The sequence below is a fragment of the Embiotoca jacksoni genome, unplaced genomic scaffold, assembly GCF_022577435.1.
Source record: "Embiotoca jacksoni isolate LCO1_2020_lvr unplaced genomic scaffold, fEmbJac1.0.p SCAF_8, whole genome shotgun sequence".
Lineage (NCBI taxonomy): Eukaryota > Metazoa > Chordata > Actinopteri > Embiotocidae > Embiotoca > Embiotoca jacksoni.
Genome location: NW_027185436.1, coordinates 12287256 through 12313952, shown reverse-complemented (window position 1 = coordinate 12313952; position 26697 = coordinate 12287256). Strand labels below are relative to the sequence as shown.

General features: G+C 42.1%; 1 protein-coding gene across 6 annotated transcripts in view; it reads right to left on the bottom strand.

Annotated features, from left to right (window-relative positions):
• Window positions 1-3386: 3386 nt before the first annotated feature.
• ank1a (ankyrin 1, erythrocytic a) overlaps window positions 3387-26697 on the bottom strand; it is an 88817-nt gene continuing 65506 nt past the window's right edge. For 3 of the 6 annotated variants that reach the window (XM_069139197.1, XM_069139199.1, XM_069139200.1), the window contains 26 exons: window positions 26446-26544; window positions 25794-25892; window positions 25617-25709; window positions 25401-25473; window positions 25252-25272; window positions 22874-22994; window positions 22609-22687; window positions 22057-22172; window positions 21733-21957; window positions 21355-21509; window positions 21056-21267; window positions 18815-19019; window positions 18496-18592; window positions 18106-18334; window positions 17858-17986; window positions 17618-17737; window positions 17432-17516; window positions 17160-17234; window positions 16704-16835; window positions 16377-16532; window positions 9932-10580; window positions 9398-9743; window positions 6879-6962; window positions 6433-6585; window positions 5071-5169; window positions 3387-3789 (listed from right to left, as the gene is read on the bottom strand). In XM_069139197.1, coding sequence (XP_068995298.1) covers window positions 5098-5169; window positions 6433-6585; window positions 6879-6962; window positions 9398-9743; window positions 9932-10580; window positions 16377-16532; window positions 16704-16835; window positions 17160-17234; window positions 17432-17516; window positions 17618-17737; window positions 17858-17986; window positions 18106-18334; window positions 18496-18592; window positions 18815-19019; window positions 21056-21267; window positions 21355-21509; window positions 21733-21957; window positions 22057-22172; window positions 22609-22687; window positions 22874-22994; window positions 25252-25272; window positions 25401-25473; window positions 25617-25709; window positions 25794-25892; window positions 26446-26544 — 3825 coding nt within the window. In that variant the 3' untranslated portion in view covers window positions 3387-3789; window positions 5071-5097. Of the gene's footprint in view, window positions 3790-5070; window positions 5170-6432; window positions 6586-6878; window positions 6963-7900; window positions 9171-9397; window positions 9744-9931; window positions 10581-16376; window positions 16533-16703; window positions 16836-17159; window positions 17235-17431; window positions 17517-17617; window positions 17738-17857; window positions 17987-18105; window positions 18335-18495; window positions 18593-18814; window positions 19020-21055; window positions 21268-21354; window positions 21510-21732; window positions 21958-22056; window positions 22173-22608; window positions 22688-22873; window positions 22995-25251; window positions 25273-25400; window positions 25474-25616; window positions 25710-25793; window positions 25893-26445; window positions 26545-26697 lie in introns of those variants that run through there. The other 3 variants (XM_069139198.1, XM_069139202.1, XM_069139201.1) reach the window with 3 other exon arrangements.

Here is a 26697-nt window from a genome sequence, read left to right as displayed (position 1 = left end):
TGGATTAAAAGGCTTTTACATGTATATTTTAAATCCATGTTTGACTTTCCATAACAATAAAAAAAAGCAAACAAAAACAAGTTAAAATACCCACAAGACCCCTATTTATCCCCAGGTCGCAGGCATTACCCAGAACTCAACAGTCTCTTGGTAGCTACAGCTGTATGATGCTAAAAGTACATCCATAACATAACTAGAATCCCAGTTGACAAGTAAGGGTGCATAGCATTCTAAGTAAATATATATATATATTTTCATATATTTCATATATATATAGCCTTTTATGTTAAAAACATTTTCTGTGCATGTGCGCAGTTGCATTCCTTAGTATTGAGTAATATGCTATTGCGTTAATAATGTCTTCAATCCATTCTAAAGGAATATACATGTGTTCTCTAGTTTTTGCAACAGTTAATATTTTTGCATGAACTTGGTGCATGGCATCGTCTCAGTAGTCCCTCAGTGCAGGGCTTCCCAGGGTTTGTTTTTCTGATGGAACCACGACTCTCTCCGCGTGCACTTTGTTGGACTCCTAACCTCGTTCAAACTGTCCCCATGTGGAAGCCTTAGAATCGGCTCAGTCTCGTATTTGGTAAGAGGGCAGAAAAAGATCAGGGGTGGGCTGTGTTGAGGGAAAATGCTTGTCATCTTGAAAGACTAGCCAGCGAGGCAACCGAGCCTCCCCACAAATTAGTCTAACTTCAAAGTGCTCCCCCCTTATTTCATCAGACCACCCCCCTCTCTCCCCCCCACACATTCTAACCCTGACATCAGCAGTGGATTCATAAATGACCCCTGCTTCATAAACCAACCCAAGCATACCATAATATGAGCCCTTAAAGAGCAAACCGTATGCTATGATATAAGGGGTACTACTTACACTGCTGTGTAATTATTATTGATGTCTAAATTTTTTATCAACAAAATCATAAAGCTGAAATTATATCTGATGAAGGGATATTTGTTAAAATGTCAAAACCCAATTAAAGGCTTCACTCTTTAAAACTCTCTTCTGTGTATGTTTGTGATGAAATGAGAATGAAGTTATGTGTATGATAATCAACAGCAGATACAGAGTTGAAACAACAGAGTGAATACCCTATTTATCTACTGAAGTACAGAGTCAACACAGATGACTACTTCATAACAAGACTCACAGTATACCAAGACTTTACATTCATCATCTCTGGCCATGAAGCCATACTAAACACTTATTGATGGGTGCTTATTGCAACGTTTGTGTGACTTACATATTTTTCTAGAATAAAGCATTCGATGTCTGACGCGACATTTGAAAGAAATGCATGTCTGTAATTGATATAATGTGAGATGGCACGCTTATTGAGGTAAATCAACTCTAAAAAATAGGTGATTTAGAATTACACATATATTCTTTGTCCATTTGCAATAGTACTTCCTGTGATTTTATCACAACTCTGACATGTCCCAATATCCAGGACTGAATACGTGATAATAAAATCACACACACACACACACACACACACACACACACACACACACACACACACACACACACACACAACAGGATTTCTTTCAAGGTGCATATGAATGTCATTAAGGTTTAAAAACTGGCTGAACACACCTACATTCCCAGATGAGTAACAAAAACAAACATCGGGCACTTTGCAGATGGGATGGCTGGTATGAGGTCATACCAATATACATGAATAGTTTTCTCTTTTAGAGAGGCAAAGTGATCAAATCAGGGATACTAATGTACTGACATCATTTCTGAGTAGAGTGAAGAGAAATCTAAAGCTGTGATTAACACAGTGCAAGCCCCAGCTGAGGAAGAACATAAACTATGATCCTAAAATCCTCCCTCTATTGTCACACTCAGTCACACACACTTGCACACAAACAATCCTTTCCTTTTGTAAGCAGTTATTGCTTCTTCTGCAGTAGAGTTAAGACAGTAAATTATGAAAAAAGAAAGACGTAACACTAAAGAAAGGAGTGAAACAAGAGACATGCTTCGGGAAGGGTCAGGCTCACAGTTACGGGTCAGTATTACAGTTTCTCATCACAGTGATTGGTGACTGACTGTATTTGCTACGCTCCAAAGAACTGCCAAGGAGACAAACATCAAAGCTCAACACGTTCTCGACCCTCGACATGACACTTTGCTCTCTCCACCTGACGCTTCATCTGTTACCCAGTCAAACCAGTGCTACATTATTACCAGCATCTACGCTACTGCACCCTCATCAAGTGACATCTTCTGGTGGTGGTGAGATGGTCTGTAAGTGCACCTCCTGTGGTGGTATCATATACTGCATGATGAGGTCAAACAGACACAGCTACGAGCTGAAGGTGAGATCCTGCCCCCTGCTGGAGGTGGACAGAACTGCTACATCTACTCTGAGAGGCCGGCTGCAGAGGAGAGGGGATGGAGAAGCAGAGGTTGGGCTATGGGGGAAGGATTCAGGGTGAAGAGAGGTATTGGGATTTTGGTTCAGACAGACATCATATTAACACAAACCGCACAAGGATACGGGACAGTGGGGACAAGGCAGAGGAGTGGGATGGTCGAGTAGATCAATCTCTCATTATAATCTGTCACTTATCGTGCATCTCATTGCCGCCCTCTCCACAAGGCAAACACTCTGAGAGAAGATTAGGGAGGCAGGTTCACTGCAGAAACCTGCCTCCCGAAGCTCAAAGAAACCCCCACGGTACAGTAAATGACTTACAGCATGTCTTCCCTCTACAGTTTGACATGTCAAAAAGCAAAGGACGAAAGCATGTGAAAAGCACAAAGAAACAAACAACCGGACACACATAAATCCAACGTTTAAAACAGGCAGAGCGACACAACATTTTGTATGTTCTTGTACCCACAAAGATCTCAAGATATATAGAATAATATATAGATTCTGACCAAACGAACCAAACAGGAAAAACAGGGAGGGATTTCTTATGTACCTGAAACAGCAGCATCAGTGGCATCGCATAGGGATCTTATAACATAAACAACACACGTAACACACAGTCACGTAGAGCATTTTAGTGCATACAATATTATGTACAACACTGATATCCTTGGGTGGTAATTGTAGCTTTACTGGACTTAGAGAGCACTGGGACAGGTTTTAAACTAGTTTGTGATGCTCTTAGTTGAAAGAGTGTGTTGTGGAGGAGGGGGAATAGCCTGTTGCCTAGAGATTACGTAATTCTCAGTATTTTAGTCTCTTTTTCTAAAGTTTGACTGATAGACATTTCCCCATTGGTTTAGAAAATAGGCCTGTGGTTGACCATAGCCTACAATTGCATGCCTGTCCCATACGTCCCATACAGCAGTGTCTCCTCCCCATCCCTCCCCATCCCTCCCCCACCCTTTCACCCACCCCTGTACTCCCTCAGTATTTTGTAGTTAAAGACAGGCCATGCGGCAGCAGTCACTCATGCTGATACAGATAACAGGAAGCACGTTTTGGTTGCTAGTTTTTTTTTTTTTTGTGTGTGTTTGGTTTTTGTTTTATACGAAATCATGCTTCTAGCTTAGTAGTGGATGTTTTTTTTTTTTCCACGTTTTCTTTTAAAAAGGAAAAAAAAATGTCATAAAAACTACAAGTAAATCCGTATCCTTTTCATCTGGTGCGTGCTGATAGTCGGCATAGCCACTGTGGTTGTCATTGAGTTGGTGTCTGTTGCCATTCATTTCCATGTGTCTGCCTTTTTATGTGTGGTCTTCCTCCTGTCAGCTGCTGCTGGTCATGTGCCCATGTAGGATGGTTTTGGTGAAGGAGTTGAATCCTGTGGAGAACTCTGTGGACAGAGGGAAATGTACTGATTTAGGACGGGACAAACTTTTGCCTTACGACTGTACAGAACAGATGTCTCATGCAAGCTGGAACCAGTCAATGCAAATGTGAGTCTTTAAAATGGCCAGACTAAAATGTCAAATGGGCTTTGAAATTTCCTTAATCTGATCCTCATATGTCACCCACATTCTTCCCCTATTTTTTTTAATTAGCCACCAGAACTCTCCACAACACAACACATTAGTTCTGCAAAAGCATTGAAGCAAAAATGGTTGGCAAAAGTGGTTTAATATTCAGCAGCTTGAAATATCAGTAATCTCAGGAATGTCACGGCCTTTGCGTTAGAAAGGGCAAGTCACACACACACACACACACACACACACACACACACACACACACACACACACACACACACACACACACACACAATGTAGTGGCTCCCATTCTCTGGAGACCTGGCCTTGCAGCTTTGACCTTGGGAGCTGACACTTTCCAGGATAGGTTGTTTGGTTTGCTGAGTGCACATTGTGCCAACCTTTTTACAGCCTGTCACAACATGCATGAAGAAAACAGCTGACCTGATATAATTCATTGCAACATGAATGATCTGTTTGTGCAAGACATATGGAATTATATTTGTGTCCCGTTTCTGAGTGCACAACAGGGCATTATGTATAGTGGGAGAGCTAGCATCACACAAAGAATAATGTGATTTAAGCAAACTGCATCTATTTCATTTGGTTATTCACAAATATAACTCCACACTCTGATGTAAACATGACAAAGCATTTGCCAGAAGGCGAGCAGCCACAATTATTTACACAGGCTGTAAAACTATTTTGTTTGGTGTAAAACTCAAGAGGCAAAAAGGAAATTCCTGAAACATTACCAGTCATCTCAGGTTTCTAAGGACATGTCATTTTACTAAATATCACCTGGATTAATACTAAAACTATCAGAATCAAATTCAGTTCTGTATTATACAGACGTGACAAAGTTTGTCATGAGATAGCAGGTTGCTCTTCCAGCACTTAGGTTTTCCTGATGATATTTATTACTTATTTTATGGGCAAAAGATTAATAATGACAACAATACTTCTTTTTGTCATTATTATTTTAATCATTAATTAAATTGAAGATCTACGTTTCATTTAGCTGTGCCAGCATCACGTTACATATCATTAGTATTGTATTAAAGTTACATTCAGATGCATTTAATCCAGAGAGACTGGATTAAATGGTCTAGCCCACAGGTCAAATGAGGCGCTGTGGGTCAGTCCCGTACCTGCGGGGACGCAGCACTCAGTCTGCCTCACTGCTTAACTCTCCGCAGACTGGCACATTTCACTATCTGAGCACCTTTCTTCACATCCACAGTATCGGGCTACATCGGGGAGGAGGAGGGAGGAGGATGACGGCAGAAGAGGTGCGAGGATGAGAAGAGGTGGGATGACAGGAGCAGAACAAGGGATTGAGGGGATATTAGTAAGGGAGAGTGAAATAAAAGAGAAAGGGACAGAGGCGGGGAAAGATGAGAAAATGAAAACAGAAATAGACACGCAGAGGGAACAAATAGAACCACAAGGAAAGAGAGGACAGACAAACAGAGAAAACAACACGGGAGATGTAACAGAGATGTGAGAGACAATTAAGTGAAGAGAGGGGAAAAAGAAAGAAATTATGTATAAACAGTCAAGCAAGGACAGAAGTGATGGCTGGCAGTTGGAAAGACAGGTAAGACACTGCATTTGCCGGTCAGAGTAGTGTCAAATAATATTTTAAATGTTCATTTTCGAACAGCTTACTAAATGGATGGCACTGAGCCACATAAGACAATGGACCAATTACAAAAGCAATGCTCTTCAAATGAACACACAAGTAGTCTGAATGATCGGGCATGTTGAACTCCTGTTCAATGACTGTAAATAGTATTTGACCCAGCTCTGATTGAGAGACTCGTGTTGGTTTGAGTGACAAGGCACACAGTCACAGTTTAAGGGCTGTAAACTTTAATGAAGGCAAAAAGACAGAGACAACTGATGGGGAGAAAATGGAAATTATAACCACTGCGAGGAACCACAATCAATTCATTCAGTCATTAATATGCAGGAAAAAAACACATGACCTGGCTTAGTGACTACTAAAGTGATGAAACCCAGAATGAGCTGATGGACTTTGAGCACCAGAACCAAAGCAATAACAGCACCAGTCACGTGGACTCACTTGTTCCCCTTACATGCAGGAGATGAACAGGAGATAGGAATATTTGGGCAAGATAAATGTTACAGAAGGTCAGCAGTCAAGAAATAAATTGAACACGTCTCTGTCTTCTGTAGTTATTTAGGTCTGACACACAATGAAACAGCTTTTGAAGTCATGAGAACACAAACAAACTGTGCTCATGCAGGTTAAGCTACATAAGGACTGTGAAGGATGCCTGGGAAGCACCGATGAGGTGAGACTTTAAAGCTCACTGCAACCCAGAGTCCCCTAATCACTATAAACTACAGGGATTTAGATCAAACAGTGATAATGCTCAGCTGTATCACCTGGTATAATTCGGTCGATTTCGGCTCTCCCTGCACACCCTATCTAACAATAGGAGCCTCAGGTGAGACCGAGAGCTGCCTGCAGATCAGAAGCCCACCTTGCCGCTGTCCCGACCCAAGATGGCGTAGCTCATGAACTGCTCAGCATCGCCCTCCAGCTCGTTGGCGTCCTGCAGAGAACCCTCCAGGCTCATCTCCTGAACCCCCTCCTCACCTGAACCCTTCCCTCTGCGCACAACCTTACGCACAATCTATCATCGACACACATGTACACAACCGCACACAGGAGGGTGGGAGAGAGTGATGGATGAAAGCAGAGAGGGTGGAAAAGGCAGTGAAAAGAGTCGGTGAAATATGAAGAAATGTTTATGGAGAAAAACAAAAATCAAAATATATCAATGATGTAATGTCATGAGGAACTTTGAAATGATTATTAGTTTAATATTCATTGTGTGGGAAGATGCTGAGTGAGTCTTGTGACACTGAAATAAGAACAATGACTCAACTCCTGAAAAACAATTTAAATCCATTTTGCATGGCTGACCTTTTTTGTGACAATGTTTCCATGTTCATCTGTGAACTGTTCCTCGCTTACTTGCTCTCCTGGAAGATCTTCAACCTCATCACCCTGTGAAGAGAAAAGCATTTATATTCATAAATAATGTATGCTTTTTTTTTTTTTTTTTTTTAAGAAAACACAAACTGCACTTCCTCCTTTTTGAATTTTGGAAACATTTTAAAATAGCTGCGTAATAATGTTGTGTAATAATTTGAATGCCATAAATTGCTCCACTAACTGGCAACACTGAGAAGCAGATGAATGGCAGTTGGTTGAGGGGTTAGTTTGTTTGTTTGTGGGAGCAAGTAAATCCACCATTCGAGATCCACAGAGCTCACTAATGTTTCTTTGGGACACTTGTAATTACAGTTCATGAGGTTCATGACAATGCTGTTAAGACCCATAATAATCTGCTGCATGTCTACACAGCTATTTATAAATTCAAAGAAATTCCTGCTGCCGGACAATTAAGCTAAGAACGACAGTAGTTTGTGCTGGTCTAGACCTGAACAAAACTCAAACAAATGTTTGGTGCTGAGGGACTTCGAGGTACAGTAGAAAGAAAATGCCACAGAGCCCATGCGACTTTTTTTTTTTTTTTTTTAGAACTGGAGTCCAAACTCGTTGAGCAGAAAACAATCTATTTACATCCGTAACAGCGGTAGATAAATTTAGCCACACAGTAATCTGAATATTTTCACAGAATGAAAATGATTCCCAACACATATGCCACATTTCCTGGTGTCCAGTGTGTCCTTGGTTAATTGTCACTGCCACTGTGGTCACACCTATTCCACTCAACTGTAATAAAAAAAACCTGTCAAATCAATTACTCCTATTACCACAAACCTATCATGTATCGCTGCTGCATTTGATCAAATACACTGCATCCTTCAACCGTTCATCAAAGAATATTTTCCTCTTGCTCTTTTCTTTCATAATATTTTCTTGCCGGTAAACTGGTTCTTCAACTCCTGCTTGACTCTCCACGGTCGCTCTCTTTGTACCTTAAGGATGACTCTGCGGCGAACCACTCTGGTGGTGACGTTTTCCTCTTCGTCAGCTACTCCCTCAACCTCACCGAGCTCGTGGTCCAGCTGAGCGTGTATGTAGGTGAGGACAGACCGCACCGAGCCGCTGGCGATGTGGAGGACATTCTGACAGCTGATGACTAGGAAGGCTAGCAGCACGAAGCTGAAGAGGAGCTCGGTCACCAGGGCCCACATTATCCCACTTTGACCCCCAGCAAATCAACACGAGCTGCAATGGACGACTCCGGCTTCAGTCCTTCTGTCTTCAGCGACTCCTGTTTCCCACACAGCACTTCTCACAGCAAAGGGAGAAGGTAACAGCTGCAGCTTTGGCTTTTGTCACCGGTTCAGTCCAGCTAGTGTTGCGTCTTTCAGTTCATATCTGTCCTCCATTAGCTGGGGCACCGGGCCCTTTTCCTCTCGACTCTATTCCTTCTCCTTCCCACTGTCAGGTCAGGAGTACCCAGTCATCCAAAAGCAACCTTGGGGGGCTTCTGTTCCCACCTCTCTCGCTGTCTGACCATGTGATATGTGGGCTTTAAATACCTCAAGATACTCCAGTGCGTCTCTGCGTGCTGTGGTAACACACTAAGAAACTTCTCTCACATACTCAGTACTCTAACTACGAACTCTTTGTCATTCCCCATGATCCACAACCCACAGTAGGTATATTTCTTCAAAAACAATCATATCACTATGCAGACACACTTATGCAGCAGATCGCTGCCTCCAAACAAAGTCAAGGTGGGCTCTTTAAACACCGGCATGAGCGACGTGCAGAATCAAACCCACAAAAGTCCTAAATGCGACACAAATGTGACTCTATTTTTGCCCTCGCACAGTTTCACTGCTGAGATTGTCCTGTACAGTGTGATGTGTCCGTGTTGTGCCAGAAAGTGAATGTGGGAATGACGGGTGGGGATCATGTAACATGAGTGAGGGAGTGAGAGCGCTTTCTATATTTGGCCGGACCTGCTGTTTGTGCCCATCTTGGGCCAAAGATCCCATGTGTGTTTGCAGTTGTGTTTATGTTTTAGGACATATCATGCAAAAGATAATGCTGATTTGAATGTTACATCTGATTTAAACGTGTGACTTCTAGGAGAGGAAGAAGAAAACCAAAACGACCACCAGAGCTCTGCTTGTTGTGTGGTCAACATTGTAGTACTGTATTCACTGTATCTGCTAAATCAACCTACAGAGCAGGGAGCAGTTGGATTGTTTGAATTTTTTTTAATTTTTTTTTTTTTTATAAAACTTCACAACATTTCTTTGATGAAGGCAGGTTGAGACTTTGGTACTTTGTCATTAAAAAAAAAATTGTAAAATCACTAGTTTTTATGTCTTGTTCAGTCCACCAATTAGACTGAAATATGTACAGCCATGAAATGTTGTACAGACACTTAAGGTCCCCAGAGGAGACCTACTGATTTTCATGCCTTTAATTTTGCATGGGAGAAGCAACACACTCACCTGGCCCTTCAGGCGCACGTCATCCCAGGCCCTCAACTCGGGTACCCTGTGTGGGAAGCCCAAACCCTTCTCAAATGGTTGGGTACCTCTGAAGTGCCCCCGTAAGATCTCAGAGTGCCCCATGTCCCTCACAGGCTGTAGCAAGGCCTCCTGGGACACACAGGACTGGTCACCGTCCACTGCATTACGTACTGATGACATCATGGTCTCTATGGCCTGCCTGGGTTTAGGCTGACTGCCCACCCAAGCCTGAGGGTCAGTGACAGGGATCCACCCTGGGCCAGTCTGTTCCTGCATGTAGGAAAGGAAAGAGCCTCCACCACCTCCGTTTCCACCATTACCTGACCTGAAAGGACCAATAAAAAGATCACTGGATCAATGATGAGGTGGTATATGCATTATACATGATTACTGCAAGGACAATGAAACAGCTACCATAACTCCTTGGTTATGAATTTTCACTGACATGCAATAAGTTAAAAGGGAATTTTGTGTCTTTGCACAACCTGAAAGGCTTACAGAGGTCTGACTCACCTGTCTCCATTTCGATCTGCAACACAGCTCAGACCAGGGGACTCACTCAATCGGGCATACACCCTTTGCTGTCCTGCAACAAGAGAACACCCTTCGACTGAGCCCGTCCGGCCTTCTCCTCCTCCTCCTCCTCCTCCAGCTCCATCGCCACCAGTCGTATTTGTGACGGCTGATGCCTCTGAACTTGCCTCTGACCCCTGACCATTGTTCAGCCCGTTAAGATTGATCCCAGCGATGGTGCCACCGAGCGAGGCAGGCGTGGCTGTGCTGAGCGAGTCAACGCCCATCTCTGAATCGTCTTCGGGCAGCTCAATGGAGCCACTCAGCACCCCACCCCCTCCGCTGGCTGCGCTGGCCTGACTGGCCGGCCGACCAAGACTTCCGTACGGCAGCCCTAGCAGACCTTCTGAATCATCGGCATTGCTGCACTCCAGCGAGGAATCCTCCACGGGCACCAGAGAAGGGCTGTTGCCTGAGGGCCACACCTGCACATCAGACATCTCCATCAGGGTGTCTTCTTCTGTGGTGGCAATGGGTGCACAGTCCAGACTGGAGACCTCCTGCCAGTAAGGCTCAGCACCCAGCGGGGAGGGCAGGCTGTACTGCATGGAGGCCGGTGACAGAAGCTCATCCTGCGCGAGCCCATAACCTGGAGCGAGACAGAGAGAGGCACACTGACACCCGGCCCCCCGCCTCGCTCCCCACCTCACCCCCACAGCATCGCGACCCTGGGAGGGGATAAGTGCCCCTGCCCAGGAGCTGGGCATCAAGGGGAGGAGTAGAGGAGGCTGAAGGGACAAATGGGAGAGGAGTGGGGTGGAAGAGAGGGGTGGGGGACCAAGACAATAGGAGCTGGAATAAAGGTGCAAGGAGCTTAGGACAAGAGAGCAAGGGCAGCTTTTAGAAGAGGGTTTGTCAAGCTCAATCAGCCAGCGCTGACGGTGAGAGCAGCAGCGGCAGCAGCAGCAGACACAGCCAGACGGACCAAGAGACTGACACTGAGGTTCGAACCCAGCAGTGACTGATGCTGCTCTGCTGGCTGCCACCTGCAGGGAGACGGAGAGGGATTACTGACACCTGTCTGGCAGGGACACACTTGTCTCATACTAATACGCACATACACTCACACTCATCTATGCATGCATTCAGACCCACTCAGAAACAGGCAGGTTAATATTGTTGTCAGGCTAGATGGCATGCACGCAGGCAAACTCATTTTCTCCTCACACACAAGTGAACACACTCTCTGCTCACTCCACAGAGCTGTTTGCGCTCTCATTGACACATACATTTATTATAATGCATTCAATATAACACAGCCACAGAAACATAAAACTCTTAAGAGTGTTGATAATTGTGCAGACAGAGTTACAGCAGACTTCAGTTTTCATACGGTTGCTGCCTCGGACAAAAATTTGAATTAGCATTTCAAGTGCAGTTATATCAATTAATAAGACTGCATGTTGTTAATGTGCTGTGGACTCAGGTCACTCCTACAGCTGTTTCTCAAACACCCTTGGTAACAATATTTTTTTCTTTCTTCTAAAACCAGACCTGGAATGGCAGAGCACAATGTCACAGGAGCAGGGATGATGTTTTTATTAAAATAATGACTCTTATATGACATGCTTCAAAAGAAAGAAAATCCAGTGGAGGACTATGAAGAGTGCACTTTTACTCTGTAAATACACAAATAATCTGTATTGTAACCTGATCATACTAAATGAATTATTCTGAAAATGACCCTGGAAATGAAGTGAATTGTGTCTACAACGATGTTGATGAATGGAAGAGGATAAAGAAAAGTAGCAGTATGACTGTAACATTACAGGACATATTACCAAGGAGTGTATTAACCAGAATATAAAACAGAATGTGGTGCAGGGCATGAAATACGTAATAAAGGAAGAGGAGGAGAAAATTTCCTTAATGCAGGACCACGTTCATATGCATATGAGTGAGAAAGACTGACCGTATAGCTGTACTGTACAGTGATAATAAAACTGTGCAGAGCACAGGGTGTAACTTGATTCATGGTTGGCAGGAGACTATTGCTGAGTGTGCAGGAGATATTTGAGACACCAAGCGGCAAAAAAGACCCCTTGTCCTACTTTCTCTTTCACCCTTTCAGCTGCTGTCAGTTGTCTTATCATGAAGTATTAATAATAAATACATGTATATTTTTGTTAGTGCTTTGCACTATGAAGATTTGTGAGAAAAACCCCACAAATGAGCTGTAAAAACAGAAATAGACAGGAGTCTTTTTATGTTCATAGATGATGAATTATTTTTTTTAACATCATTTGATGTTTTTATTCAGATCCCCAAAGATACAGAGGCATCAGGTCCTTTTAAAGTTTAGGGGCTATGTCTCAAATGATTAGTTTCCATTTGGCTTTTCTTCAAATGCTGTTTAATATTTGTCTGTACAATGATGGTTCAAATCTGAGTTATATCGTCTGCAGAAATTAGTTATAACTTTAATAATATGATTAAAATATAATTACAGTGATTTCTAAATTAAACCAAAATCACATGATTACCCTTATATATGCCAAATTCACTGTATTATGGATCACTTGCAGAAAATGTGAATCATGTATGAACATTTGTTATGAATATCTGATAGAACAAGTCTATTTTGGAGAGAAAAACAAATCAACGAAATAAACATGGTTTATGACTTTACAGTACCAGCACATATTTGTCTGACAAGTTAATGTGGTGCAGGGTTGGGTGAGTATTTATGAAACATATATATATGATGTTAGTCTGTGTGTATGAACTCTACTTCTCTGGACCAGAAGCCATGGTTATGTGTTATCAGTCTGCATTTGGTAACACAACACAAAATACAAAATTATATAAAAACTAAATGCTTCCGTTTTCCATGAATTTGTTATTGAAAGAGTTTGTCAGTCTTCTCTCTTTCGTGTCAGTAAATTAGAAAATAATGGTCAAGAGTGATATTGGGAAGACAAACAAAATCAAGATGAGAATGTGAAATATGAAAAAATGTGACTGAGATTTTCTGAACCCCCCTGACTGAAAGACAGAAATATAGAGAGACAAAGCAGAGAATCTCACATAAAAACACACGTAACAGAAATAAACTCTTTCAGCCCATTAACACTGGGCACACATGTATATGGAAGACACAAAACACATTTTACAAATCAAAACACAAAGACGCTCGCACTGATACAATCACACAGACTGATTTGCACATTAAAAAATAACCACATTTAAATAAGGAGAGGGACAATATCAATTTGACCATCAGACAACACTCACAAAAACACAAAAAACATGTTTTTGACACAAAATAAGATGGAAATAGTTTACATAGAATCAGCGACACACAAAACGACCACAACATTCATACATGAACAGAGCAGACACAAGTCACTGTTCACAAAAAAGGTTTATGGCCTTTTTTTTTTTTCTTTTTTTTTACCCCCCTTAGGACAGATCACTGAGGAGTAACAGAGACAGACTGTAGAGTCATTCTCAATATGCATGCCATGCAAAGACACATGTCTGTTGGTCAGGCAGCATTAGGTGCTAATGCAGTGTGTGAAGCGTCATCTCCGACAAGCCAGTGTTACTGCTGCCCTTCATCCCAGTGTCTCCATGCAAACACAGAGGAAGATGAGCAATGAAAGTCTTGTGCACATGCCGACATGCAGGAGGGCAGGGAAAGAAGGGATGGGAAAAGAGGGAAAGGAAAAAGAGAAGAGCGAAAGAAGAGAGAAAGAGGAATATAAAATAGGGTGATGAACACAGACAGAAACAGCAAGAGAGAGCGAGGGTCACCTCCCCCCTCCCAGTGGGTGCTGAGTACACAGTCTGTGTGAGGGGTATCTGTCACAGAGCGGACATTTAAAAAGGTGCGGGTTTTCAAGAGAAAAAAAATAAAGAAACTGGTCGCGAAAAAAATAAAAGCTAAAGATGTGGGTCAGAGGTCAACATGAGGTCGGCATGAAGTCAGAGTTCGGAGAGGAGTGAGAAGGAGGAAGAGTAGGGCGGCTAGGCTGCAGATGACATGTCCAGAGAAACACAGAGAGAGGGACAGATTCACAGGGAATGAAAACAGGGCTCCCAAAAGGACATTCAGTGCACCAACATTAACCCTAAAGAGACTCAAACTACTCCCCATGCAACAACAGGCAGACAGAATTTAGATACCCCCTTAAAAAAAAAAGGAAGAAGTCTAACTCTAATGTGATCTAGTTTTATTTGAACCTACAAATGAACAAACTTTAGAAAAAGTGTTGGCCTACAGTCGAGGTGCACAAGAACTATGACGGAAAACTGATCCTATAGATGTAAGCGGGAACTTTTACTGTATAAAAAAAAAAAAAAAAAGCAAAAAAACAACACTACTTTGCAGATAATAAGATATAGTGTTCTTTTGTATGTCGGACAGAACCCGACTTTTTGGATTTATATTTTTAGACCTCCTTCCTTTCATTGGCAAACATTAGATAAGATGACTGATACAACTCTCATGTTTGTACGCTAAATAAGAAGCTACTGCAAGCGGCCGGTTAGCTTAGCTTAGCATAAAGACTGAAAATGGGGGGAAAGTTAACCTGACTCCGTTTTAACATTAACAACCTACAGTCTGCTTCTACTATCACTGCTTAACCCCATGTTTACCAACTTATATCTTGTTACTTTAAAATAACCAGCTTTGGTTTTGCATTGGGTAACATTTCTTGGCTTTGTAACTTAATGCCGAGAAACCCTTGGACACCGAGAAGTTACCACATCAGCCAAAAGAAAGTCCAGAACCTTTTATATACAGTCTATGGCCAGGACAAAACTTGGCTAGCTGTTTCCACCTGTCTCCAGTCTTAGCTAACTACCTGCTCGCTGTGATTCTATATTTAACAGACAGACGTGAGACTTGTATCATTTTCTCATCTAACTTTTGGAAAGAAAGCAAACTAGTATATTTCCAAAACTGTTTGCTTTCAAATAAATTGAATAAATGAATAAGTGAACCAGGGAAAAGATCTGAGAAATAAATAAAGTTTATTCAGAAGTGAATAAATAAATCTGATGCATAAGGAAATCAAAAATAAATGTATGTGTGTGCCACAATGTTTTTTGAAAGGTGTGGCCTGTTATTTTCAATTTCTTTTTAGCATTCAAAGATTTATTTTTCCTATCTTTGACTGTTTTATTTATTTGCAATTTTATTCATTGACCCTTTTTATTTATGGCCTAAAAAGTCAGGCTGGGTGTTGTTGCTGTGCCTTAAGTATGTACTAAACTGGATCAGTAAGTCATAAACCTCTTTAAATCTCTCACTGAGATCGCTGTAAAACAAGCAGAGGACACAATATCCAAGGTATTCGAAGCCACCAAGTCAAAGCAGGAACGGCCTTTGGGAGGCAGGTAGCCAGACAGATAGACAGAGAAGACAGATACACGGTTATCAGATTCACTGCAGCTGTGATCTGAAAGTCTCCCTTTTCACCCTTTGATTGTCATGGTCACATCCGTATGCATTGTTACATCTCTGTTTATTGCTCCAAGTTTTCACAGAGAGGACCTGTCGCCTGCCTGACTAACTCATCATCTGCACTGGAGACAGAGAGGAGAAGCCAGTCCAGGAAGAAGGGGGAGCTCACATCAGTCCAGAGGTGAAAATGGAGTCAATAAGATGTAGGGTATGCATGTGTGAAGGAAACCATGAGGAAAAGGAGTAAAAGACTTGAGGACTGACAACTGGTAGGAAGGCCAGATATGCTGGGCCATACTGATGATCTATGTGGACTGATCATGTATGACAAGGTGTTTTACAGACAAGATATCATGCTAAATTATATTTCATTTCATTTCTAAAAGGGTAAATACAAATCTAAAATATTATCAGGTACTATACGTTGACTGATTGGTTTATTCAAAGTGAGCTGAGTACATTTCTTAACCATCTTAACAAACAATAAAAACACAAATTAGCTGAAACTATTAATGATAGAAGAATTAATTTATCTCTATGAAATACCTAGATCAATACTCCACTAAACCAGTGACTGCCCAACATTCACCATTTAATCATCACTTTCTAGATACCTCACTGCATTTCTCTATCACTCATCATAGCAGCACATAAATGCAGTGTAGGATATATAACCAAAGGCTACAGCGGTTGGAGTACAGTAGGAGTGTCCTGAGTCCCCCTGCATGTTGCTGAGGTAAAATCCTGCAAAAGTTTGACCTTTTTGGCAGCTTTCATACACAAGAGCATCACAAGGAATAAATTAGAAAGACATGGAGACAACAGAGAGAATTCGGAGGTAAACAAACTTCACATTGCCTTTTGGGGATGTTAGGGAAAGAGGATGTAAGTTTATTGGAAAATGTACTTGCGATCAGGGAAAAAAGGATAACGGGAACGGGCTGCATAGTGGGATCAGGGGAGGGAGCTTACCATTGGTCATACCAGGGGAGAGGTGCTCTCTCTCATTGTTTCGGCGTCGGCTGAAATCACGGGAGCCCTGTCTCACAGGCTGAGGCGGCTGGCCCTCCAACATGTTGATGATGTCCATACGATCGATGCTCTTCAGAGCTGTGTATAAGCTCTCCACTGCAGTGAGGACGCGTGAAGAAGAGAAGCAAGCAGACAAGGAAAAAGAGAAGGAGGGGAGGTGTTTCAAGCAATTACAGAAACCTAACTGACTGGATTAAAAAGGCGGAAACTCAAAGAATGTGAAGAGATGAGAGAAATTTGCAGCAAACTCAGATCTCATTTACTCACTCTTGGCCCTCTTGCCCTCACGAGTGGCCCACAGGTTGAGCAGTGCAGAGCTCTGCTCCAGGAGTGAGTTTGGATTCTCCACACGGATCTTATTGATGTCATCCACACTGAGCTGAAGCTCACGTGCCAACTCTGTTTAAAAATGAGACAGAGAAGATCAAATAAGCACGGTAAAAGTTTATATAATCTAGCGCATGAGTCATGTTGGAGTAGCATTCAGTCTTGTTCTTGAAATGGTATACTGCGTAGCAGTAACTCTGTCCAAAAGAGGAAGAATATTCTCTCTGTAAAATAGCTATGGCTCTTGGCAGGGAAGCAGAAAATAATTAGTTTCATTGGCTGGGCACCGTGTTACAACTTTGTTTAATCAGCAGAGGCTAGACAAGCTCGTCAGACATAAGGTAAACATGGAAAGCACATAAAAACCAATTCAGTACATTCTCACTATTCACTCACCCGCCCAGCTCAGCCCCAACTGTTCTGCAATGACAGCCATCTTTAGCTCTGTCCTCTCCATGGCAGTCATTGATGCTAAAAAAAATCAGAGCAGAACTGAAACTTAAACATAAGTCTATTAAGTTAATACTAGGCTGAGATGCCCCTGGATTCTGTATATGCTGTAGATGAAGTAGTTTGATGAAAAAAGCCATCATAATGTGCCTTATTTTATCATATCAAAAAGAAAAAGCACGTATAACTGTAAAAGTGGGAGAGTGAGAGCCTCGTACCCATAGCAGGCTCATTTAGGGCACTGTATCTTTCTCTTAAAGCCAGCGGGGTCAGAGTTCGCCTCCGATCTTCACTCCCAACAATCTGCCAGAGGCAAGCAAACACCATGGAGGTCAGACATCTCAGAAAAAAATCACTGTAATTAAAGAAACTGTCATGTTAATAGCTAACTGTAAGAGCTTTACCTTGATACATGGAGGCATAGTGATGTTGAGGTTGCACAGCACGTGTTGGCTGTCCTCATACTTGGTGGTCTTGCGCAGGAAAGACAAAAATCCAGTGGGCTCTTTACTGCTGTCTCTCACCTTAGACACAGATACAGGGACAGCAATGATGATAGACACATAAGTGGAGTGGAGAAAGAGCTGATGGAGTAACAGTGAGCAACAAAGAATCGAAAACTGAAGAAAGCCGAAGGGTAATACCTTAACAGAGACAGGAAGTCTGTTATCCCTGAAGGCCTGGAAGCTAAAGCAGCGAGGCTGCTGGGTGGCCTTCCTCACTGGCACGAGATTTCCTGAACACTCGAGGTGAAGCGGCATTCCCTCCATCACCTGCAAGATGAGACAGCTGCATTAGCCACAGTAGGAAGAACTGATCTAGAAACACACTGCAGATTCTTTGTTCCTTCACATTATATTTAACAAACTTCAAGTACTGTATCTGAACTGACCTCTATGTCTCTGCTGCGAGCCACCTCTGTGAAGTTCTCATGTTGCTCCAGAGTTTTATCCATCTTGTCGTCGGTCATGCAGTAGCAGCGCAGACGGCCCTCGCGCAGCTCATTCATCTTCGCAAACACCACAAATTTGGCCATGTAGGGTACAGCTGACAGCTCTCTGTATAGCAGGTTGGCAAAAGAGACCGCCTCGGCTGTCCGAGGACAGTCTGCCAGCCAGAATCTGAGAGGAACCGATCACACGTAAACACAGTGTTGGACATAAATCTCTTCTATGTCTTTTGTAATCACAGTCGAGCTGCTTGCTGGAATGGTTTGAGATGGAAAAGGCTTACAATAATCTCAGTTTAATGCTGTATTGTATACGTTGATGATTGAACTTACCGTGCCGAAACATTGGTTGTGAAACTGGCACATTCATTAGCATAGACAAGCTTGGTAGTGCCAGTAATATCTTCCCACTGGGCCGGGGCTGTGCCACCTGGGAGTCAGACAGGATGAGAGGTCAAACTGAGTGATCAAAGGTTATAAAGAGAAAGTCTCATGAAGGCAGTGTTTCGACAAAATAATAACAAAAATTATTTTATCCAACTGTGGCACTGAAAACTTACTCCACTCAGAAGAATTCTTTCCTTGCCATGAAAGTAAACTGGTCTCAGTGACACAAACACACAGTTACTCCCCCACCTGTGACATGACATACCTATGACAGAGCAGAGCAGACGCAGACTAGTGGTGTCGCCCTCTCCAGAGTCTCGGGGGCTCTCCATCCAGGACGGGGGCAAGGGTACACGCAGGCCGATGGGCCGGTGAAACTTGCGCCGCCGGGGCTCCACAGTGACCACAGGGCTGAAGTTTGCTTGGCTACCCAGCAGCTTTGCAACCAGCTCATCGGGAACAGGCTGAGCCTGAGGTTGAAAAGTAAATGATGGAGAGAGGGAATACGTAACAGGGACACAGGTTTGATGATGTGATAGAAAATGGGAAATTACACAAAAGGAAGAAACATGAAGAGAAAATGGCAATTTAAAAAGATAACAGAATAGTTGATGGAATGAGATAATGGTACATGAATGATGGGATAAAAGAACAGGAAAAAAAGGTAAACGGGGAGACGACCAAATCGGGAAAAATTAAAGGTGAAGAGAAAAAGAGAGAAGTCCACAGTGAATAAAATACCTCATAATTAAAACAAAGACAATAGCAACACAAATTGGACTTTATAACTCTTGTTTTTATTGTAAAATGTAACAATGTTTGTTATCACAAAGCTTTTACAAACAAATACAAAAGAGATACCAAAGAAAAAGGCACTGTGGTTTTTCACAAGGCCTTTCATGACATGATTTTCACAACATCTCAGTTAAATAGATATGTTTCTAAAAATTATGAAATAATCTAAATAAATCTGTGTAAGGAAATACAGAATATTATAAAAATGTCTATTTGACTTACATTCAGTTACACACTATTTTCAGTTTAGAGGTTACAACGTGTGGTAGCAGGTTAGTTTGCAAGACATATTTAGAATATGATAAATTCATTCATGTATATAAAGGACAGCTGTCAAACCAAAACATGCAGTGGAAGGTCCATTCATTCACGTATCCGTCCTTTTGACTCACTGAAATTAATTCTGACACTGGAATTACAAGTTTCCATCTGATCTTTCAAAAAAAAAAAATGTTTTAAACCTTGGTTGAAAAAAATGAATGAATGCAATTAGCAGTCTTGATCTATAATCAGACCTTGCTAGGAGACACGGGATGCAGCAAAACAGATGGTAAACTGTGGGCACATTTAACCTGTCAAAATTAAATGACATGCAAATGGAAACTTAAAATATCTGCACTGCAAAGAACTATGAAGGAAGTAAAAACTACAGTAATGTACTTTAACATTGATAAATGTTTGAAATGACACTGATATAAATGAACTGTACCAGTGTGCCAAAATAAATCTTCTACCTGATGACTGTATTGCTGTTTTTTTAAGAGTGTAATCTGCAGTTGAACTGCTTGATGCACTGATTTTAATCGTGCAGTTACCAGTCCAGTGAATTGGTACCATTAATTATTTTGAAACAGGATGGTGGAGCATGACATTGGACAGGGAGGGATGAATCGTGAGGGGATGTTTGTGTAATGAAAACTGAGCAAAAGCAAATGTGCTGAAACTCGCCCCTGTAAACAGATCCTTATAAATGGTTCCTTTTACAATAATTTATTGAATAACTGTGGTAAACTGTTCTAAAAATTATTTCTCTAGTCTTTGGTGTGTATGTTGGAGAAAATGTGACGTGAGAAGTGCAGTCAGACACACAAAAGGGGGACAAAGAAATTCAACAAACAGTGGCATAAGAAAATTGTTTGAAGATAGGTGCTCGGGTGTCACACATTTTAGTGTAGCGAAACACTTCTTAAAAAAAACAACCAAAAAAAACGGCCTTTCCGCACATTTTCTAGACATTAACGATACCAAAACTACTGGAAAATACATATAAACTCACACGCAGTCTTTTATGGCTACAAAAAGAATGCAGAAGATTACTTATTTCTTAGGTAGGCCTACCTTAAATGAATGTGTTAAATATGCTTAGTACAGGGCTTGCTACTAAAATAAATACATTAGTGATAGAAACCTCACTGAAGATAAAACAAACAATAACACATCAGCGCTAGGTGAGCAGTCCACTGTTGTATGAAGGTGCCAAGTGTATGCAATGTGTGAAATAAAAGGGAAAAAGGTCCTGTAAAATGTGAAAAGCAAAAAAACCCAAAACACAACAGAAAACTAAATCAGGGATACTTGGCACAAGTGCTGATATGATCAGGTCATTCCACAATCAATCAAAGTAAATCCAACATGCTTTTTTTCCCAGGCAACACAGGCATTAACGATTCTCTCTTTCCTCTCCTTCCTTCTTATCATCGTCCCATCTCACCTGCAGCCCCAGGCGGACTCGTTTGGTGACCGCCGTCTCAGGAAATGTGGCCTGGACCATCGGTACCAGTTTACTTGTCAGCGAACCTCCCTCTGGACCAATCAGGTCGCTTTCTTGCTGGACTCGTGACACAACAGCAAAGTAAAGGGGGAAGTCGGTGGAGATAATGCGACGGATTCGCTTCTTCCCGAGTTCCTCTTGACTTTCTAAGTCTAGGGAGAGAAAGGCCGTTAGATAAAACCCCTGTGACGTGTGTGAGAGTCACTACAATGTCAACCATGATGCATTTCAACTCTTACCCTCGTCCATCCCGTTCAGGATTGTTTCCAGCACCTCATCGCCGTAGCGATTGCGGTGCTCTTTCCAGACTGAGCCATTCTCGCTCCTCAGCACTACAAGCTCCCGGTCACCACGACCCAGAGCAGCAAAGTGGGGGATCTCCACAATCACAGGTCTGCCACACACACGGAAATACACGAGTACATATAATCACTTACTAGAAATTGGGCTGGTAAAGGGCGTTACTTTTATCAGTGTAAAAGCAATTTTATTATTGCTTGATATTAAACTGTTTTGTAGATGAACCAGTAAATTATAACAAATCATATCCACGGGGTAAAAATCGATGTACTCGTTCCAGTTAAACAAACAGAGAAACGTTTCAGACGCTTCCTCACCCCAGGAACTGCATGCCAGCTGGACCCAGGGAAATGATCCTGCTGGCCAGCCCCTCTCCCTCCACCAGCGGAGGGGGGCTGGTCAGCTTCTGCGGCTTCACCAGGCGGCAGGTAATGCGGGTGGGTGCCGCACATGTCCGCGGAGGTATGATGACACGCAGACCATTATGCCTGCTGCCTCGCATTGAACCGCCCCGAGCATCCACCATAAAACTCACCAAAAACCTGTTAATGGATGAAGATTGTCAGCTGCCTGATCAGATATTAAACATGGGGGCAGGGGAGGGGGGTTAAAACATTCTCCTCTGTGCTTGTAGTGCTGACCCTGTGTGTATGGGACTAGCGACTGGGCTGACATTGTCGGATGTCTCGGTCGCTGGACTGCTGGGAATCAGTGAGTCCTCATCATATTCTTTGGGCAGTGGAAGTGGAGTGTGTTGCTGTAACAGACAAAAAGACAAACTAATCAGAACATTTTCCAAAAAACAGTATCTATAATAATGTTATATATATCCAAAAGTGTATTACTTATACTATTATGAGTTTAACGGAGACGATATGGAGAGGCTATGATGAAAGATTAAGGCTATGTACTCATTGTCAAAGTGCTGAGCTTTTTATAGTGAATACTGAGAAGATACATTGTTGTTAACTGTTAAAAACAGGGACTGAAAGTCTAATAAAAGACACGACTGAGTTGCATTATTGGAAATGGGGGATACAGTGTTTATTCAGTTTGTTCCATACAAAGAACTAAAAGTCTGGTTATCTCTGCTGCTTCAATTTTAACTATTTGACCACTTGATGGAAGTGCAATACAAAACTGCTGTAGTTGCACTTAAATATTTTCAGTATCTCAATCCCACTGTACAGTACCTGATCTATCTCGTGTTCTTTCAGGATAACGGTCTCTGGAGAGACACGGGGGATCCTGGGAATGGCTGGCGAGTAATTTCTGTTGTACAGAAAGAGAAAAAAACAAGTCAGATTGATGACAACTCTTTACATTTGACCTCCTCCCCAGTGTTCATCCTGGTGTTTGGTGAGTGTCTATGGTGCATCCCCTGCTATCTATCCACCGATTAGCTTATGGCTACCAGCTCGGCTCTCTCCCCTGCTTCCCCTTCCAAGCCCCCCTTACGCTGTGCCCAGCCCTCTCTCGTACTCCAGTGATTTCTTGGGGGAGAGGAAATCGTCATCATGGTCTTTCATGTCATCCATCTTCATGTACCTGGCCCCTTCTGTCCCCAAGAGCTCCTCTCCTTCAGAGAACAAAATGCCAAAGAGAGCGAACAGACCATGGTCAGGTTGGTGAAACAGCACAAGAGAAAGAGAGAAAGAAAAGAACAAGATTGTTAACTTGTGGTTAGATGGGCCACACAACATGACAGCCCAGGATTTAGGTGATGGCTCTGTTACTTAGAAGTTAGACTGATGAAATGACACATTAGTGACAATTCTCTTTACACTGACCTTGTTACTGCAAGTCAGTCACAAAAAACTGAATGCAGCCATTTCTACAGAACATTAGATATGCTTAAAAAATAGGGTACGAGGACATGAACAATACAGCAGGTCACTGTAATCAGGTTTAGTCTCAGGCGGTGTCCAACACTTTGATTCGGAATCCCTGAACAATACTTTATCAAAGTAAAAAAGGACACTTTATAAATGTAGTCCGAACTTTGGAAAAACGCATTAAAGTCCAGTTAAAGACAACAACATTATAGATATGAACAGTGCACAGTCTCTGGGGAGAGCCTGCATCAGCATGATCTTGTTCCAAAAATGTTTTGTGTAGGGTATAAATAGTTATTGAAGTGGAGGTTTTAGACATCAGCTGCTTCAGAGAGGCTGATCTGTGAGGAGGTTTGCTTTACAACACATGAATACAAACACGGAGACGACTGCACCAGCATCATTCCACTACAACATGATAACAACAGTACAAGCTGTTCTCTACTCTCTTCAAACAAGCAGCTTATCCGGATGTGAGTCGAGCTGTCGTCTGGTTACTTACCCGCCAAAATAGGCGATAATGTTCACCAATTCACCAGCAGCAAAGGGGAGTCTTCCCTGTGTGTATGAATAAGTGAGCGTATCAGCGCAGCTAGTGTGAGTGGGTTGTCTGTACGAGGTCCAGAGCCAGAGTGGTGTTGTAGGTGTCGCTACGCTGTGTTTGACTCTGCGTGCACTTCCCACAGGTTCATATGAATCAGCTAATGCCCTGTATATTCCGTCTTGTGTGTCGTGCATGTGTTGCGTAGGCAAAGTCTTACCATATGTAAGGGTGTGCATCAGATAATCTGCTAATATCACTTTACCATTCCGGATACGAGGTGTGTCTTTAAGACGGCGACTCAGCTACTTTCTATATTTAGAGCCACGCTGACAATCTGTTGGTTGAATTATCAGGGGACTAAAAATATCAAGACATAATATCCTCTGACATTATTGTTAGCTGTGTTGTAAACTTCAGGTGTTAAAAATTAAGCCTACCATAAAGTAATTTCTGGCCACTTGTAGGCAGAAAGTAGCTGTGAACTGACGTATTATTAAAAGATTGCTTATTTACACACCGAGACATAAAGAAAAAACATAGCATGTATTTGGTGTTGTGCTTCTGCCCAACTGATCTCAATATTCACTGTCCTTTTATTTCTTCTTTTTTTTTTCTTTCTCTCCACCAAATCCTGAGGGACATATCTGGCTCATTAACTGCTACACAGTGGTTTTTTTTTGAAGGTCTTTGATTGAAAACAGCTGCATATTATGATGAGAGCAGTGAGAGTGAACCAGAACAAACAAAACAATTAGTTGAGAGTCACTACAAGCCCGAGGTTAAGTAGAGTTGGCTGTCAATCCTTTGTGTTCATCACTTTACGAGTGACCCCTTTCAGATCCGAGTCATGTAACCTATTGTTAATGCAAACTTTTCATTATAGCAATTCTAAAAAAAAAAATTAAAGCGCCGTTTCCCTCTAATTCCTGACCAGACAAACTCCCCGCCAACAAACACATCACATGACAGGAACAGAAGACAGCTAAAAATGATCTGGTACATGATCAACACCACAATGGAGGCAGGTTTAAATGTAGACACACACATTTTAAAGACAAGACCACATCGGTATGAACGGTAAAGCCTCACAAAGAAGGTTTTAAATGTTATTTGAACCAAATATTTGGTAAATTTGATAAGACATTAGTATTAATAGGATGAGATTCAGGTATGATCTGCTTGTGACCAAGGACTTATGTCATATCATGGAGGCAAAAAGACACCTGGAGAGTTATAAAATGAGGGTGTTATTAAAAGGACATATAGAGGTTACAGACATGGGTGCTACGGGCGCATGCCAATGAGAAACCAGAGCCACCATCACAGTGAGCACCACTACAGACTGAACGAGAGAGAGGGGCAGTGAGACAAAGATGGGGGTGAGCTTGAAATGGAGCCACACACTTTTTTACAACGGCCCATGAATGCCGCACAAAGAAAGAAGTAGACATTCATACCTAATGTTAGCTGTGCAATTCCTAAAAAAAAAAAGGGCAAAAGGTAAAAAATGAGTTGTAAAAATTGATATTTACGTGACCAATTTAAACATCAATTAGACATTGTTCCCTTCTGTTTTATGTCATTAATAGTCATCTCAGTGCTCTACCTTCATCCTCAGACACGTCGAGTATCTCATCCACCGTTTCTGGGAAACTCATGCGATGTTTCTCAGTGGTCGTCTGCAGAGCGGAAACCAACAAACCAATTACAGAGATGACAGCGAGACAAACAGTCTTAAACTTTTCTGATAGTATTTCCATGTGACAAACATGGCCACATAGTGCCAGTGCTGTGTCCATAGTAGCATTTCTAAACTTCTCACCATGGAAACCGTCTCCTCAGTGACAAGCTTTAGGACGTCAATCACTGAGATGTAGCCCAACCTCTTAGCGATGGCCAGGGCTGAAGTGCCATGCTAACAGAAAGAAAAAAAGGTTGATTTGTCAGATCTCCCAAAACCAAACTTTATGAATGAGGGATGAGGAAAATTCATGCTCACCGTGGTGGTCTCGTTGGGCTGGGCGCCATGCTTCAGCAACAGTGTCACGATGTCTGTATGTCCTTGCTGGGCTGCCTGGTGCAGAGGAGTGTAACCAAGCTGCAAGGGAGACAAAAGGAAAGATAAAGATTAATGTGAACTTGGGCTCTGGGAGCTTGTGAATTAAATTGTTACTCTTTTCTGACATTTACAGACCAAACATTTAATGATTTGCTGTTGCAAAAGTCTGCTAAGTAGCCACTAATGGTTTGTTGTAGCCTTACATCTGAACGTGTCTATCAGTCTATCAACCAGCTTTTCTAGAATAAATATTTCTAGTTACAACACATTTTATGCAACACAATATGAATAAAAAAAACACCAGTTGTAAACAGCTACTGTAACTATTATGACAAACGTTAGTTTCAAACATTCCTCCCATATGAGCAAAAAACTCCTCAATGTCTTTCACATGCTCAAACATCACATTTGGAGATGTAAAAAAATCCAGAGAAATCATCACATTGTTAACAGCTGGAGAAACCCTGCTACCATCACGACCTGTGCTTCTAATTGTGTAATGGACTTACTGACACAGTGCACTGTAGCTGTATGACTCATGCTCAGGCTAATTTTGTTGTAGTTTTATCCAAAACCAGATGGAGGCACTCACTCTTGTTTTGCTGTTGACGTTGGCCTGTTGCTGCAGGAGGAACTTCACCATCTTGATGTTGCCATAGTGACACGCTACGTGGAGCGGGGTGTAACCCATCTGACAGTGGAGGAAAACAACTCTTCAACACAGTCCTGATCAGTCACTTAACTTAAGTGTCTTAATGACCTTCTACTGTAATTTGAATAGATTATGTAGATTTTATCTTATATGGGTGTCAGTGTTTCATGAATTTTACATAAATGTATGTTT